The 15,847-nt window shown below is 37.2% G+C and overlaps 2 protein-coding genes across 2 annotated transcripts in view; one reads left to right on the top strand and one right to left on the bottom strand.

The window, feature by feature from the left end:
• The window catches only part of LOC124541463 (double-stranded RNA-specific editase Adar), a 56,664-nt gene that overhangs the window by 29,902 nt on the left and 10,915 nt on the right, over positions 1 to 15,847 (top strand). The window lies entirely within an intron of this gene.
• LOC124541462 (pancreatic lipase-related protein 3-like) lies at positions 856 to 9,488 on the bottom strand. Its single transcript, XM_047119372.1, has 7 exons — positions 9,314 to 9,488; positions 8,445 to 8,586; positions 7,593 to 7,678; positions 6,431 to 6,559; positions 5,464 to 5,574; positions 4,021 to 4,174; positions 856 to 1,003 (listed from the first exon to the last, which is right to left on the bottom strand). The coding sequence occupies exons 1-7, from the start codon at positions 9,354 to 9,356 to the stop codon at positions 946 to 948; spliced, it is 723 nt and encodes a 240-aa protein (XP_046975328.1). The 5' UTR covers positions 9,357 to 9,488; the 3' UTR covers positions 856 to 945.

Here is a 15,847-nt window from a genome sequence, read left to right as displayed (position 1 = left end):
ACTTATGTTTATATATTATTCATCTCGTGCTCAGTGAAGGAAAACATCGCGAGGAAACCTGCATGTGTCTAATTTCATCGAAATTCTTCCACATGTGTATGCCACCAACCCGCATTGGAACAGCGTGGTGGAATATGTTCCAAACCCTCTCCTTAATGGGGAAGAAGGCCTTAGCCCAGCCGTGGGAAATTTACAGGCTGTTACTTTACTTTACTTTTGGGTATAAAAATGCATACTATAATGCTTCCTTAAAATTAAGATTGCTTCATACCAAGCTTCAACCTTTTTTTATTAATTCTACTAATATTATAAATTCGAAAGTTTGTGAGGATGTATGTTTGTTTGTTACTCTTAAACGTTAAAACTACTAAACAGATTTAGATGAAATTTTACAGTAATATAGTTTATCAGAATAACCCATTTCTTGGTGGTAGGGCTTTGTGCAAGCCCGTCTGGGTAGGTACCACCCACTCATCAGTTATTCTACCGCTAAATAACAGTACTCAGTATTGTTGTGTTCCGGTTTGAAGGGTGAGCGAGCCAGTGTGACTACAGGCACAAGGGACATAGCATCTTAGTACCCAAGGTTGGTGGCGCATTGACGATGTAAGGAATAGTTAATATTTCTTACAGCGTCATTGTCTATGGGCGATGGTGACCACTTAACATCAGGTGGCTCATATGCTCGTCCGCCAACCTATACCATAAAAAAAAACACCCATAGGCTACAATTTATAATGATTATATGTGATTTGGTCAACATATAACGATACATATAAATGATTAAGATTAATTAGGGATCTAATTGCTAATTACTTTTTTTAATTGTTCTAAAAGTAATAAAAGGCATGTTTATAAAATTTAATATTTAATGTTAAACTATATACATACAACTTTATATATTTCCATAGCGATATATATCGCACATACTAAAAATCCTAACAGTTATATTATAGAATATGGCGATTGTTGGCGCGTTCTTAGAAAGTACTTGCCGCGTGCGCTGAAACATTAAAAATGTGTATTTAAATGATGATCCGAATGAGTTTTGACCATTGCTATTCATAAAATATATTTTTTGATGGTAAGTGGTCACCATCACCCATAGATAATGACGCTGTAAGATATATTAACTACTCCTTACATCGTCAATGCGCCATCAACCTTGGGAACTAAGATGTGCCTGTAGTTACACTGACTCACAAACCCTTCAAACCGGAAAACAACAATACTGCGTACTGTTATTTATGTTATTCGGTAGAATCTACTTTCGGAATCGGTGGTAGTTTCATTTCATCGTTAAACGACGATTCAAGAGTGCTTGTAAAAGCCTACTTGATTTGTTTTGATTTTGATTACAGTTATTAATTTCGGGATGTTTACCATGTTTCTTACTTTTGTTCGGTGGAGCTCGATATTTTGACATTATCTACGAATGTCTTGTTCACGAGACTGCAGTTTGCGGGTAGATGCTGATAATGTTAGAAGTGCCCGTATCGGACTACGTTTCTCGTGCGTTTGCTGCGTAAACACCGGTCACCACTACTGTTGTCACTCTCACCCCTACCATTGTCCTTTGTTACGTCAAAATATCGAGCTCCGTTTTTTATAACTTTATTAATATTATTACTTGGTGGTAGCGCTTTGTGCAAGCCCGTCTGGGTAGGTTCCACCCACTCATCAGATATTCTACCGCTAAACAACAGTACGCAGTATTGTTGTGTTCCGGTTTGAATGGTGAGTAAGCCAGTGTAACTACAGGCACAGGGGACATAGCATCTTAGTTCCCAAGGTTGGTGGCGCATTGATGATATAAAGAATAGTTAACATTTCTTACAGCGTCATTGTCTAAGGGTGATGGTGACCACTTACCATCAGGTGGCCCATATGCTCGTCCGCCAACCTATACCATAAAAAAAAACATTCCCGTTTTAAGTGCATCTAACCCAAATCTGTCGTGGTATATCTAAAATGCCGTCATCTAGCCAAACTCAATTATGAGCTATGAACAAAAAACGCGACAAAAATATAAACCTATGTAGCTTATCCATGATAAGACCATAAAGCAACTTTTAGGACCTCCGTGGTCGAGTAGTTTGTACACCGGTTCTCATGGGTACACTCCGAGGTCCGAAGTTTGATTTCCGGCCGAGTCGATGTAGAAAAAGTTAATTAGTTTTCTATGTTGTCTCGGGTCTGGTTGTTTGTGGTATCGTTACTTCTGATTTTCCATAACACAAGTGCGTCAGCTACTCACATTGGGATCAGAGTAATGTATTTTGTATAATATTTAAAATTATTTCCATAACTGATCAAGATATCAAAAAACGGCGTATATATATCGATAGAAGATTTTTTTCTTATTAATATGCCATTTCCACCAACCCGCATTGGAACAGCGTGGTATGTTCCAAACCTTCTCTTTAATGGAAGAGGAGGCCTTAGCCCAGCAGTGGGTAATTAACAGGCTGTTACTTTACTTTACTTTACTTTAATATGCCATCAAAAGTGAAAATCGATCCAATGTCAGTTAACGGCATTTTTGTTATACCACGGCAGAAATGAAAAGTGTTCTGACGAAACCATCACCTCTAAATACATGGAATGATTGAGAAATGTGATATCTTAAGCTGTACATACAGCTAGTACTGTGGGTAGAGAGAGAGAGGAAGACCCTGTCTACTGGTACCGTATGCGCAAGAAAAGGACAGATAGATTGTCTTAACGCATTATAGTACGACACAACTTAGAGCATTCTGCATTAGCATCTGCACATTCAATAAAACCGATTACTAGAGAAATCTACAAATCCCATTGTAAAAAGCAGAAATGATACTTCGTGACATTTGACCTTGGAAATATAATGTCAAAAAGTATCAGTTTTTCGAATTTATCTCGTGAGCGATACGCTTTAACAAAAGTATACATTAAGTAAAAGTTATATTTTTTGCAATTATATGTTACGTTATCACTAAGTGTGCCTGTGGCTTTGTTCGCGTTTGAATTTAACAGAAAAGTTATTATTGTAGCCTAAGTTACTCCTTATTACATCCACTAGCTGTCAGTAAAAGTCTTTCCAAAATCCGTCCAGCCGGTCTACAGATTAGCCGGAACAAACAGACAGACAAAACAGTATATGTACCGTGTATTTAAATGTGAATTTAGTGAAAAGTGTTAGTTTTAATATTACAAACAGACTCTCCAATTATTATATGTATAGATGTTTGTACCTATTTACTAGAAACAAATGTGGTACTCGTTCCAAAGCCGAGCAGTTTCTTTAAGAACGCTTTCACTTTCGATTCGGAATTCACTTGAACGCCATACACGAACGGTCGAAAAGTTATCGCAGCGTTTTCACTGTAACTGTTCTGCTCTCTGATCGAGTGGTTTATGAAGCCTCCGCCATTTTTGACGAACGTGTTGATTTCCCTGATGACCGTCAGCGCTGGTGTGTCTGATTGCGAGAATAATCTTCGGATTTTCGATATTATGTTGTCGTCTGTGTTTTGTTTCTTGATGAATCGTTTCTCCCTGTGAATCTTGGGTGGTTCCTGTGGTTTTGGGTATGTGTTTGGTTCCATGTTTTGGGTTTGTTGTGATTTTTGATTCAGATAGTTTGGCATTTTTAATGAACTCTGTCTGAAATTTAGATCTTCTGTTTTGGGTGTATATGTATTTCTGATGGCATTTATTGTGGTCAGTGTTTTTGTAAGCCGTTCCGAATTTGTCAGTGATGTCAATTGATATTCGTAAAAGCGGTTATCGTTCGTCTTATCGCCTGTAAGAAAAAAGGTTTTTTAACGTGCTGTACAAACCACATGCTAATGTGCTGGTAGAGATATAAAACATCTTTGGTAAGATGTCGTTTAGAGCTGTGCTATACATATGACCTTACTAAAATATTGTGAAAAGTATAGTCCAAGATTATTGGTAGTGCGTAGAAGATAGAGTTGATATATGCAAATATACAGTGCTGGATTTTTGTGCACAATTCGCCCTGTAACACCAAAATCTCACTTCAAATCGACTCCGAAGCCCATATAGGTGGTCTCCTTCGCGCAGTGGCCTTTCAAGAAGTCACTCATTGATTCACAGCGAGAGGATAGGAAAGATGTAGGACGTAGAACGGACTCGCTGTAGAACATATACGAACGCCAGTGGCTGCAGAAAACTGTTTTGGGAACGAAAAATCGTTGAGTTCTAAATCCTAAATTTGATTGAAGGATAATAGGCTATTTGACTGGTTTTTAAAATCCGTTTTATATTATTTAGTAGATGTTAAGGAACCCAGTAAAAGTTGCTTTTTTTATTTCTAGTACATATTTGCCGAAAAATATCATATTAAAAATTCCATATTTAAATAACGCGCGAAAACGCTACTTGGACAACATGGCGCTGCAATGGGGTCGGTGACGTCACTTTGCTGTATTTTAATCTGTACATATAGTAAGTAGAAAAGCAAGGTTTACAAGAAAGTGACTTCATCATAGGCCCGGCCAATCAGGAGCGTTTTGTGTCACGTGACAAACGTTTGAAAAAATGAATTTATATTTATTGATTTTTGAATAAATTAAGTATTATTTTCAAGTTTCGTTAGTAAATAACCATTTTTAAATTCAAAATATACACTGATTACAACAATTCACATTTTATTTTTCGCATTGTCCGATAGCCTATTATCACAGTTTTTATTTATAATATGAGTTGAGATCGTAACCGATGATTTCGAGTTGAAATCCAGGCAAGCACCACTGTATATATATGCTTAATTTGTGTTTATAATTCATCTCGTGCTCGGCGGAGAAGGAAAACATCGTGAGGGAACCTTCATGTGTCTAATTTCATCTAAATTCTGCCACATGTGCATTCCACCAACCCGTATTCCAACAGCATAGTGGAATACGTTAAAAATCCTGTCCTTAATGGGAGAGGAGGCTTTAGCCCAGTCGTGGGAAATTTACAGGCTGTTACAATCATCGTTAGTGTGACATCTATGACATCAACGTTTATTGGCTCGCTGATATACCTGCTAATATGGACCTTCTTGTTCAAAAGTCTTGGTATCAATCTTCAGGCCGGGCTTGCGACTATGCTTTTCTGTCAAGCAATTATGAACCCCATGGAATATGGTAGGTGGTAGTGTCTACGCCCGACGAGAGCACGTGACGCCGTAGTAATCACAACATAGTACAAAACAAAGTCGCTTACTCTGTCCCTATATCCCTATGTATGCTTAAATCTTTAAAACTATGTAACGGATTTTGATGCGGTTTTTTTTAATAGATAAAGTGATTCGAGAGGAAGGTTTTTGTATATATTACATAGACAATATAGTAAAGAATTACTGATCATTTTGGAGATGCCACTGTGACGTCATATCATTGCACCCGTGCGTAGCCGGGGCTAGCCTAGTGACACTAGTTATAGTATATATCTCTAGATCTAAGTGTCTCTACTCACATTTGGTCAGTAACTGCTGTTGCGGGATAACGACTTCAAGTTCGCATCCCGGTTGCGGACTTATACCACCGTTGGGGTAAAAGTCCACATGGCCCATTTGGTGGTTGAAGCCTGTGGAACGAGATTCGTATTTAAGGGAGGTTTTCAGGGGTGCTATAGAATATTGTAGATCACAAGTATCGTACTATATCATAAGTAACAATTTAACGATAAAACTGTGTTAAACTAGCTGTGCCCGCAACCCTGTACGCGTTTGAATTTAACAAAAAAAAAATTACTGTAGCCTAAGTTACTCCTTATTTTATCAGTTAGCCAGTGAAAGTCCCGTCAAAATCGGTCTAGCCGTTCCAGAGATTAGCCGGAATAAACAGACAGACAGACAAAAATTGTACAAATGTAATTTTGGTATATATACCGTGTATAAATACAAAAGCATTGAGTAATAAAGGGTTATTTTAATATTACACACAGACACTCCAATTTTATTGTATGATAGATGACATAATTAAACTATTTATGAATGCTATCGCGATAATATGTCGGTAGTTTGTAATGGAGTTCTCAGGCCACTTAGAGAGACATTCAAATCAAAACCAAAATAAACTTCATTCAAGTAGGCTTTTACAAGTACTTTCGAACCGTCATTTAACAATTATCCGCGCAGGTTCGTAAAGTATATTCTACCGAGAAGAACCGGCAAGAAACTCAGTAGTTACTCTTTTGCAACATTTAAAATATACAGTCATGTTAGTTATATGTATGTAATATATCCTATCTGGAAGTCAGCAGGTATTACCTCCACGCTTTTTTTCTCATCTATAAAATCTTGCATCGAATAATATGCCTTTTTTACCAATGTATTGTTTTGTAATTTGAATTTGCGAAACGGCAAAGTTAAAAATGTCTTACTCACTCTCCAAAACCCGAACTATATTAAGTATTACCGTTAGGCACCAGAAAAGCTCACCAAATATTCCAGCATCAGTATGTATCACGTCAACGAACTCAGCATCAGATGGGTCCAACCTCTGTTGCAGCGGCAGCTTATCAAAGAGAGGCAGAGCCGGGTCCAGGCCGGTTATACGAGATACTTTACCTGGAAATTTGAAAAAGGAACGTCAAATCTACATATAAAAGACTGCCTATTGTGTCATCATCATCAGTATCAGCCAATCGTTGGTATCTGCTGGACGCAGACCTCGTCCAAGGTCTTTCGCATTCAGTGCGGTTATGCCATATTGTTTAGGACTTTAGGTCTGCAGGGTTAAGCTGCATTTATTGATACGTCTCCACTTTAAGCGACCCCCAAGCCCACAAGGCATTGATCTATAGTTCAAAACAATTGAGACGGTAGACAAAGCTATTGGTGAGGAAGGATTGTCTGCCTGGTTAAAAGAGAAAATTGAGGCACGAACCAGGACTGGCATAGTCAGGAAAAACCCTGTACAAACGAAAACGTTCAAATAAATTGACGACCTCCGTGGTCAAGTAATGTGTTCATGGGTACGCCGCTCCGAGGTCCTGGTTTCGATTCCCGACCGATGTAGAAAAGGTTCATTACGTTTCTATGTTGTCTTGGGTCTGGATGTTTGCGGCGTCGTGTTTACTTCTGACTTTCCACAACACAAGTGCTTTAGCTACTTACATTGGTATCAGAGTAATGTATGTGATGTTGTCCAATATTTATAAATTTATTTTTTCAAATAAATCGGCGTCAAGTTTGAACTTCGTAGGAGGAGTGCACTGATATACGCATGTACAATATAATGATATGTAGAAGGATTAATTATTATTAAATGAACTCCAACCGAGAGCCGAGATGGCCCAGTGGTTAGAACGCGTGCATCTTAACCGATAATTGCGGGTTCAAACCCAGGCAAGCACCGCTGATTCATGTGCTTAATTTGTCTTTATAATTCATCTCGTGTTCAGCGGTGAAGGTAAACATCGTGAGGAAACCTGCATGTGACAAATTTCATAGACATTCTGCCACATGTGTATTCCAGCAACCCGCATTGGAACAGCGTGGTGGAATATGTTCCAAACCTTCTCCTCGAAGGGAGAGGAGGCCTTTAGCCCAGCAGTGGGAATTTACAGGCTGTTGTTGTTGTTGTTGAACTCCAACCTACCAGATTTAATAGTACTTCCAGCGACCCCGGCAGCTTGGGCTCCCAAACTGTGCCCCACTAAATGGGTCTTTGACAGTTTTAATCCCCTAAAACGAAATTAAAATTTCATTATAATGTAGGGCATAACGCGTGCATCTTAACCTATGATTGATCAAACAGAGGCAAGCAACGCTGAATAATTTTGTGTTTATCATTCATCTTGTGCTTGGTGGTGAAGGAAAACATCGTGAGTTAATCTGCATGTGACAAATTTTAATGAAGTTTTGCCACATGTGTATGCATCACCCCGCATTGGAGCAGCGTGGTGGTATATGTTTCAGACTTTCTCATCAAAGAGAGAGGAGGCCTTAGCCCAGTAGTGGGATTTTTTAGGCTGTTATTGTAAAAATGTAAAACGCATATTACATAATACTGATCTACCAATTATTGGCACTAATCTCCAATTGTATTTCACACTTGCAGATAAAGTAGTTTCTTGGGTTTAACTGGTCAGGTCAAGATGGAAGGTAATGAGGTTTTCCATCGAGAAATTCTCATTTGCAACCCAGAATCTGAATGCTGGTAACAGGAGGCCTCCGTAGTCGAGTGGTGTGTACACCGGTGTTCATGAGTACGCCACTCTGAGGTCCCGAGTTCGATACCCGGCCAAGTCGATGTAGATTATCATTAGTTTTCTATGTTGTTTTAGGTCTGGGTATTTGTGGTACCGTCGTTACTTCTAATTTTCCATAACACTACTTAAGCTACTTACATTGGGATCAGAGTAATGATTGTGATGTTGTCTCATATTTGTTAAAAGAAAGGAGGCACTTTGGTAACTTTGTCACAATAGTTGTCCAAAAAAGTACTGACCTCGATACCAAATAATCAATGAACTGGGCAGCGATACGTCCAATGTACCATGTGTTTTCAGCTGCCTTGAAATACCAGGGTCCGGCTTCAAGGCGTTGCGCGTCAACCATTATGATGTTCGTGTCGCCTCTGTGTGTGTACGCTGAAATTAAAAAAGGACCTTTTGTAATTTGTGTTACATATGTGCAGAAAGGAATATACCCTTGTGTACACAAATACACTTTGGCAGTATATGTGCATATAGATTCTCGTGCAACTGGTAAGGTTTTGAAAAGGGGCCTATTGTAATCATGATCTAAATTGGATAGTGGAAATCGTCATAAATATGTCCTGGAAGATTTCTCGAACCTTATGCCATGATTTCGTAATTCATGGTGTTTATGGTCGTAATTGATGACTTACATGGTGGTTCTTTAACTGACCAGAGAAGTAGGAAGTTCGTGATTGGACTAATCACTACATAGTATACTTTGTTTTACAAAGATGCTTTCTCTGTCCGTATATCCCTATGTATGCTTATATCTTTAAAACTACGCAACGGATTTTGATAAAGTTTTTTTTAATAGATAGAGTGATTAGCGAAGGTTTTTATCTATATAACAAATGGACAATTTAGTAAAGAAACACTGATCATTTTAGAAGTTTTCACTGTGATGTCATATCTTTGTACAATAATATAATGTGTATATTTTAATGCTTGACACTTCAGAATTACGTCATGTCTTGTTAATTTGCAATTCCAATCGTCGTGGATAATGGTGGAAACTTACCACCAGGTTGCCCATTTGATATGATCAAATAAATCATAAGAAAGGCCATCATATTCGTTGTAATCTTTAATACCAATATCTGGTCTGGTCATTACAAACCTTCTCTTATCCTTAACGCGCTGCCGTCATCAGGCGTCTCCATGAAAGCGTGGAAGTATAGCACGGTTCGATCGTTGAAGTCAATGCTCGAAGCGAACAGGCTTTCATCGTCATCTATCAGGAGACTGTGGGCGACGGTTGGATTGTGTCTGAAAACATATCCAAATATTTATGAAAAACAAAGAAAGCTCAGGATTAAACACAAAAAAAGTAAAACAAAATTAGTAAAATTAAAAACAAAAAATAATGTTGATAAAAAGAGTGTTGTACAAGGAGCTGACTTATGACTTAGTCATTTCTTCCAGACAACCCAATCAGAGAGATTTTAAAACCATCGACGTAAGCGGTGCAGTCATAAACTTACATACCAATATTTACAACGTCAAGTTTCCGACTCCGCAAAGTCAATAAATCCTTCTTGGGGCAAGGTATCCGTTCCTATAATAAAATTCCGCAGACATTTTTTACTTTGCCGTTTCTTAAATTTAAATCGTTTATATATAATACATTGGTGAAAAAGGCATATTATTCGATACAAGATTTTATAGATGAGTAAAGCGTGGAATTAATACCTGATGACTTCCAAGCAGGATATATTAATTTAAATAATTGTATTTAACTAGCTTGACTTGGATTTTGTAAATGTTGAAAAATAGTAACTACTGAGTTTCTTGCGGGTACTTTTCGGTAGAATCTACTTTCGGAACTGGTGGTAGATTCACTTAATTGTTAAATGGCGATTCAAAAGTGCTCGTAAAAGCCTACTTGAATAAAGTTTATTTTGATTTACACACTAATACTTACTACATTTGTAAATGTGTACATATAATATAGTATATCTCTATTATACACTAATACATATTTAAGATAATGAAACGTTATGTAAAGGAAATAAATATTAATGTATATTATTTATTTGTTAAAGTAGGAAAAAAGTTAATTCGATTGGGTTCTAAGTCTCTTTTTCAAAGGAAAAAGCAAGTGATGCTATCGGATTTTGTCAAACCGACCCTTGGAATCCCCAGTAGTTTGTATCTAACTTACTAATTTTATCATCAAATTTCACACACAAGCGTTCCTTAACATTATACAGTAGAGGTAAGGAAAGGTTCGTCACCTTAAGATCTATTTTCGTGTGCTCAGTATGAGCGATAATCTGCTTTACCGATCGAGAATGACATATTGCGTCGCAATGATTTGATGTTCAGATTCAAAAGGTACTAAGAGTTTAAGTCTTGATAAAGGAAAATATTGCAAATGTAAATATTGCACTACCTAAATTAATAAAATGGGTATACAAATTTGTAAGAATCAACGTTTATGACCTTTGATGGTAACACTGATATCTGATGATGGTCGTTTATCACGCTACCCGTATTAAGATTGCATGTATCGCAACGCTATGTGTCATGTTCAGATATGACCTTGAAGATTCCGATCCTAGGTATTTCAAACTTCACTGATCATCCGGTCCAAGGTTGACGGTGTTTTGGACTTGTGACAGATCTGCCAATAGCCTTTCACGAGATAACGAGATGGCCCAGTGGTTAGAACTCGTGCATCTTAACCGATGACTGCGGGTCCATTTGAGCACTACTGCATATTCATGTGCTTGATTTGTGTTTATAATTCATCTCGTGCTCAGTGAAAACATCGTGAAGAAACCTACATGTGTCTAATTTCATAAATTTCTGCCACATGTGTATTCCACCAACTCGCATTCGGACATCTTGTTGGAATATATTCCAAACTTTTTCATCAAAGGTAGAGGAGGTCTTAGCCCAGCAGTGGGAAATTTACAGGCTGTTGTTGAATTTCGATAGTCCAATGCAATGCTTAAATTCCAAAATAACTTAGGTCAATTGCGCAGTATTGTAATATTAGTTAATATTTCTTATAGACGATTGCTGTCAATCGGACCATTAACCAGCCCCTATTACGAAGAATCTACATTCGACATACATATACCTATCTATATAATAAAAATCTATTTATGACACCGTTCAGACTTATTTAGGCTATCAATCAATCAATCATCTAATCAATCTTAACTGAGACCAGCTATGCAGGACTTATTATGGTGCAAGTATTTGCGCAAACACAGGTGCTAAAACTATACCCACGGGCTTTGAACCCAGGACTATATGATATATCTAGCACCTGGACCAAAGAGGAATTCAAAGCAAAGACTGCTTTTAAAACCGGTTCCAAAACTATACACATTTCAACATTAATTTATTCAAATATTGTTTCTGTACAAATGCTAATGTGATTTGAACTATTGGTCAAAAATGGTCCATTACGATATTGTCCATGGTTGATTGGTCCATGGTTGGTGGTTGTTCATGGTTGAGTCGAGATGGCCCAGTGGTTAGAACGCGTGCGTCTTAACAGATGATTGCGGGTTCAAACCCAGGCAAGCACCGCTGATTCATGTGCTTAATTTGTCTTTATAATTCATCTCGTGCTCAACGGTGAAGGACATGAAGGACAAATTTCATAGAAATTCTGCCACATGTGTATTCCACCAACCCGCATTGGAACAGAGTGGTGGAATATATTCCAAAAACCTTCTCCTCAAAGGGAGAGGAGGCCTTTAGCCCAGCAGTGGGAATTTACAGGTTGTTGTTGTTGTTGTTGTTGATTGGTCCACGGTTGACGTACCTCGTGTAAAGCTGGAACACGATGTCGTTGTTGTCACGAACGTATGGACACTTTCCCTTGTTGACGGGCGCGATTTGCAGCAACGCATTCTCGAACTGTATCCCAGGGGGGCCTGGACAACAGAAACAACAATTAAAACAACAATTATATTAAGCAGGAAATGAAGGCGCGCATCTTAACCGATGATTGCGGGCTCGAACCCAACTGAATTTCTATGTGCGAAGGATAACATCCTAAGGAAACCTGCATGTGTCTAAACACTGGCACATGTGTGTCCGAATTGGAGCAGCGTTGTGGAATAATCTCCTAAGTTTCTCCTCAGAGGGAGAGGGCCCTAAGCCCAGTAGTGAGAAATTTACAGGCTGTTACTGGAAACAAGAAATAAAAAATGGTAGATTAGTCTTGACTGACCTTTTTTGTAAAAAAAGTGTTTTCTTTTTTATTGTTTGTTTTGTTAAATGGACCACATGACGGTAAGTGGTCATCACTACCCATTGGTTGGCGGTCAAATGTTTGATGTTCGGGCGGTTTGTATCAGGATAGACTTTTCCACCATTTTAATTACAGAGTATGTCAGTTAAGTACAATAAAATTTATATCTTGTACTATACAAAATCCACGCTTTTTTATCATTAATATATATATTTTTATGGTATATATTGGAGCATATGGGCGATGGTAAGTGGTCACCATCACCCATAGGCAATGATGCTGTCGGAAATATTGACTATTTCTTACATCGTCAATGCGCCACCAACCTTGGGGACTAAGATGTTGTGTCCCTTGTGCCTATAGTTACACTAGTTCACTCATCCTTCAAACCGGAACACAACAATACTGAGTACTGTTATTTAATATAATCTTGTATTGAGTAATATGCCTTATTTGTTTATATGCCTTTTTTCAAAATTTGTCAAAAAAGCAACTTCAAAAATTTATTAAAAAAAAGTATCAATTAAAATCTATTTTTTTCTTTTGTTTTATAAAAACGATTAAACACTGGATATTTGTCAATATTTAAACAATAATTATCGGTCCGAATTTAAAAATGCGAGACGGAAAACCAAATTATTTCAATATTTTTTTTGATTTTTTTTCCTCAAAAATGTCTTCAAAACTAAAAAAATCATTATGGAACTTGGCCTGTAGATTATTTCAAAAACATAACCGTTTTCTTAGCTTTTCAAAAATGTATAAAAAGAAGAAAATTATTTCAAATCAACAGACAAAAGTATATAAAACAAAAGAAAAAAATAGATTTTAATTGATACTTTTCTTTAAATAAATTTTTGAAGTTGCGTTTTTGACAAATTTTGAAAAAAGCTTAAAACCGTGATAACTCAAAAATGCTTCACTTTTGCATTATGCATAGGTTAAAATTATAGCAAATAGTCACCCCCTATCACCTCCTAACGGATATACGTCGAGTTACCAATAACCCTGTATATGCTTACACGGTACAAAACAAATCAAAGCAAATCAATTTTATTCAAGTAAACTTCACGATAAGTCATTTTTGAATCGTTATTTTTGTCTGTCTCTCTGTTTTTTTGTACCGGCTAGTCTCTGGAACGGCTGGATCGATTTTGACGTGACTTTCACTAGCAGACAACTAATATAATAATAATAATCAAACGCGAACAAGCTCGCGGGCACAGCTAGTTTATCATAGAATTCGTATTTAATGATGATAGGATCAATTTCCATACTGTTTTATGAACATGTTATTTCTTGCCGACTCTAAATCTGTAGTTAATCCTAACTTTCTCGAGTATCTCATAAGAGGCGACAGCTCTTCGACCACGAGGAAAACCAGTCGTACGATCGGAGGCCATTTGTGGTGACGGTATTACCGACCACATGCATTTACGTTATGTAAAGTATCAAGACTATGTCAATGGTATACTTGCGTGAAAGTCATATAACAAGCATTGTATAGACACGAGTCGAGATGGCCCAGTGGTTAGAACGCGTGCATCTTAACCGATGATTGCGGGTTCAAACCCAGGCAAGCACCGCTATTTCATGTGCTTAATTTGTCTTTATAATTCATCTCGTGCTCAGCGGTGAAGGAAAACATCGTGAGGAAACCTGCGTGTGACAAACTTCATAGAAATTCTGCCACATGTGTATTCCACCAACCCGCATTGGAACAGCGTGCAGGTGCAATAAAGGTCCTAATTTTTATTTTTTTATTTAATTATTGTAAATATTTGGGAATGAAATGATTGCCTCCTGGCTTTTTCATTTCATATTAAATTGTGTATATAATATATGAGACAAAAAAACCCGCTGAGTTTCTTTCGCCGGTTCTTCTCAGGTCAGGGTGTGTGTGGTATTGTTTCAATTGACCATCAATAAGAAAGTGAAAATACTTATATATTGAATAAAGCAATTTGGAGAGTCGAGATGGCCCAGGGGTTAGAACGCGTTCATTTTAACCGATGATTGCGGGTTCAAACCCAGGCAAGCACCGCTGATTTATGTGCTTAATTTGTCTTTATAATTAATCTCGTGCTCAGCGGTGAAGGAAAACATCGTGAGGAAACCTGCATGTGACAAATTTCATAATAATTCTACCACATGTGTGGTGGAATATGTTCCAAACCTTGTCCTCAAAGGGAGAGGAGGCCTTTAACCCAGCTGTGGGAATTTACAGGCTGTTGCATATTTGTATAATTTGAGTTTGAGTTTGTTATTTACTAAACACTTAACAATAATATTTAATATTGGTAACATTCAAGGTGATCTTTATGGACGTAAACATTATTAGTTACTTGGTGGTAGGATTTTGTGCAAGCTCGTTGGAGTAGGTACCACCCACTCATGAGATATTTTACATCAGCAGTAATCAGTATTGTTTTGTCAGTTTGGAGAGTGATTAAGTGTAACTACAGGCACAAGGGACATAACATCTTAGTTCGCAAGACTGGAGGCGCATTGACGATGTAAGGAATTGTTAATATTTCTTACAGCGTCATTGTGGGCTATGTGGTCTATTTTTGTTCGCAGATATAGATCATAAATAAATATATATATATATATATATATCTATATATATATATATATATATATATATATATATATATATATATATATATATTGTACGGAACCCAAAAACAGATCAAAACTAATTTGCCGATCATAATTTTTCAGACATAAACGTTTCATATCATTTCATCACATACATACGTTACTCTGATCCCAATGTAATTAGCTAAAGCACTTGTGATATGGAAAATCAGAAGTAACGACGGTACCACATATACAAATATATATTTCATAAAATTACACAAAAAAGTTGCACGGAACCTTAAACATATCATAAACTAAAATAAATAATTATTTTCGTACGTAACTCTAAAACAGATCAAAGCCAATTCGCCGCTCGTAATTCATTCAGCCATTTTAGTTGTGATAAAAAAGTACTATTATTTATTATAAAATTTAATAAAAAAAAAATGGCGTAACGTAAAATAATAATTAATTGCTCATTATGGATGCATCGCGTGTTACACTAAATACATTACGAAAGTTGATTATTTCTTTGCACTAAATACTTACTATGTCGATTGGTTGCAAGTTGTTACAAATGGTGCCGATGGCTCAGTGGTTGGAAAGTCGGGTGCGGGTTCGGAGTGCCTCAATATTGAATGAGCCCAGATGGCTTGGTTAGAACGCGTCTTAACCGGTTATGGAGAGTTCAAACCCATTACCACTGATTATTCATGTGCTCGTGAGAAAACCTGCATGTGTCTAATTTCATCGAAATTCAGCCACATGTGTATTTTAATCCGCATTGGAACAGCGTGGTGGAATGTTCCGAACCTTTTCAAAGGGAGAGAAGGCTTAGCCCAGCAGTGGGAAATT

The sequence above is a fragment of the Vanessa cardui genome, chromosome 28 (genome assembly GCF_905220365.1).
Source record: "Vanessa cardui chromosome 28, ilVanCard2.1, whole genome shotgun sequence".
Taxonomy (NCBI): Eukaryota; Metazoa; Arthropoda; class Insecta; order Lepidoptera; family Nymphalidae; genus Vanessa; species Vanessa cardui.
The sequence above is the reverse complement of the archived record's forward strand: the minus strand, read 5'-3'. Positions and strand labels throughout refer to the sequence as shown.

What these genes read in the sequence shown, in the direction of transcription:
- LOC124541462 (XM_047119372.1), bottom strand. Translation starts at nt 9,356, where the DNA reads ATGGAGACGCCTGATGACGGCAGCGCGTTAAGGATAAGAGAAG. An exon ending in TACTGATGCTGGAATATTTG is followed by an intron (nt 5,575 to 6,430) that starts GTGAGCTTTTCT and finishes CTCGTTCCACAG; the next exon opens with GCTTCAACCACCAAATGGGC. An exon ending in GGCTTCGGAGTCGATTTGAA is followed by an intron (nt 1,004 to 4,020) that starts GTGAGATTTTGG and finishes TTAATGTTTCAG; the next exon opens with CGCACGCGGCAAGTACTTTC.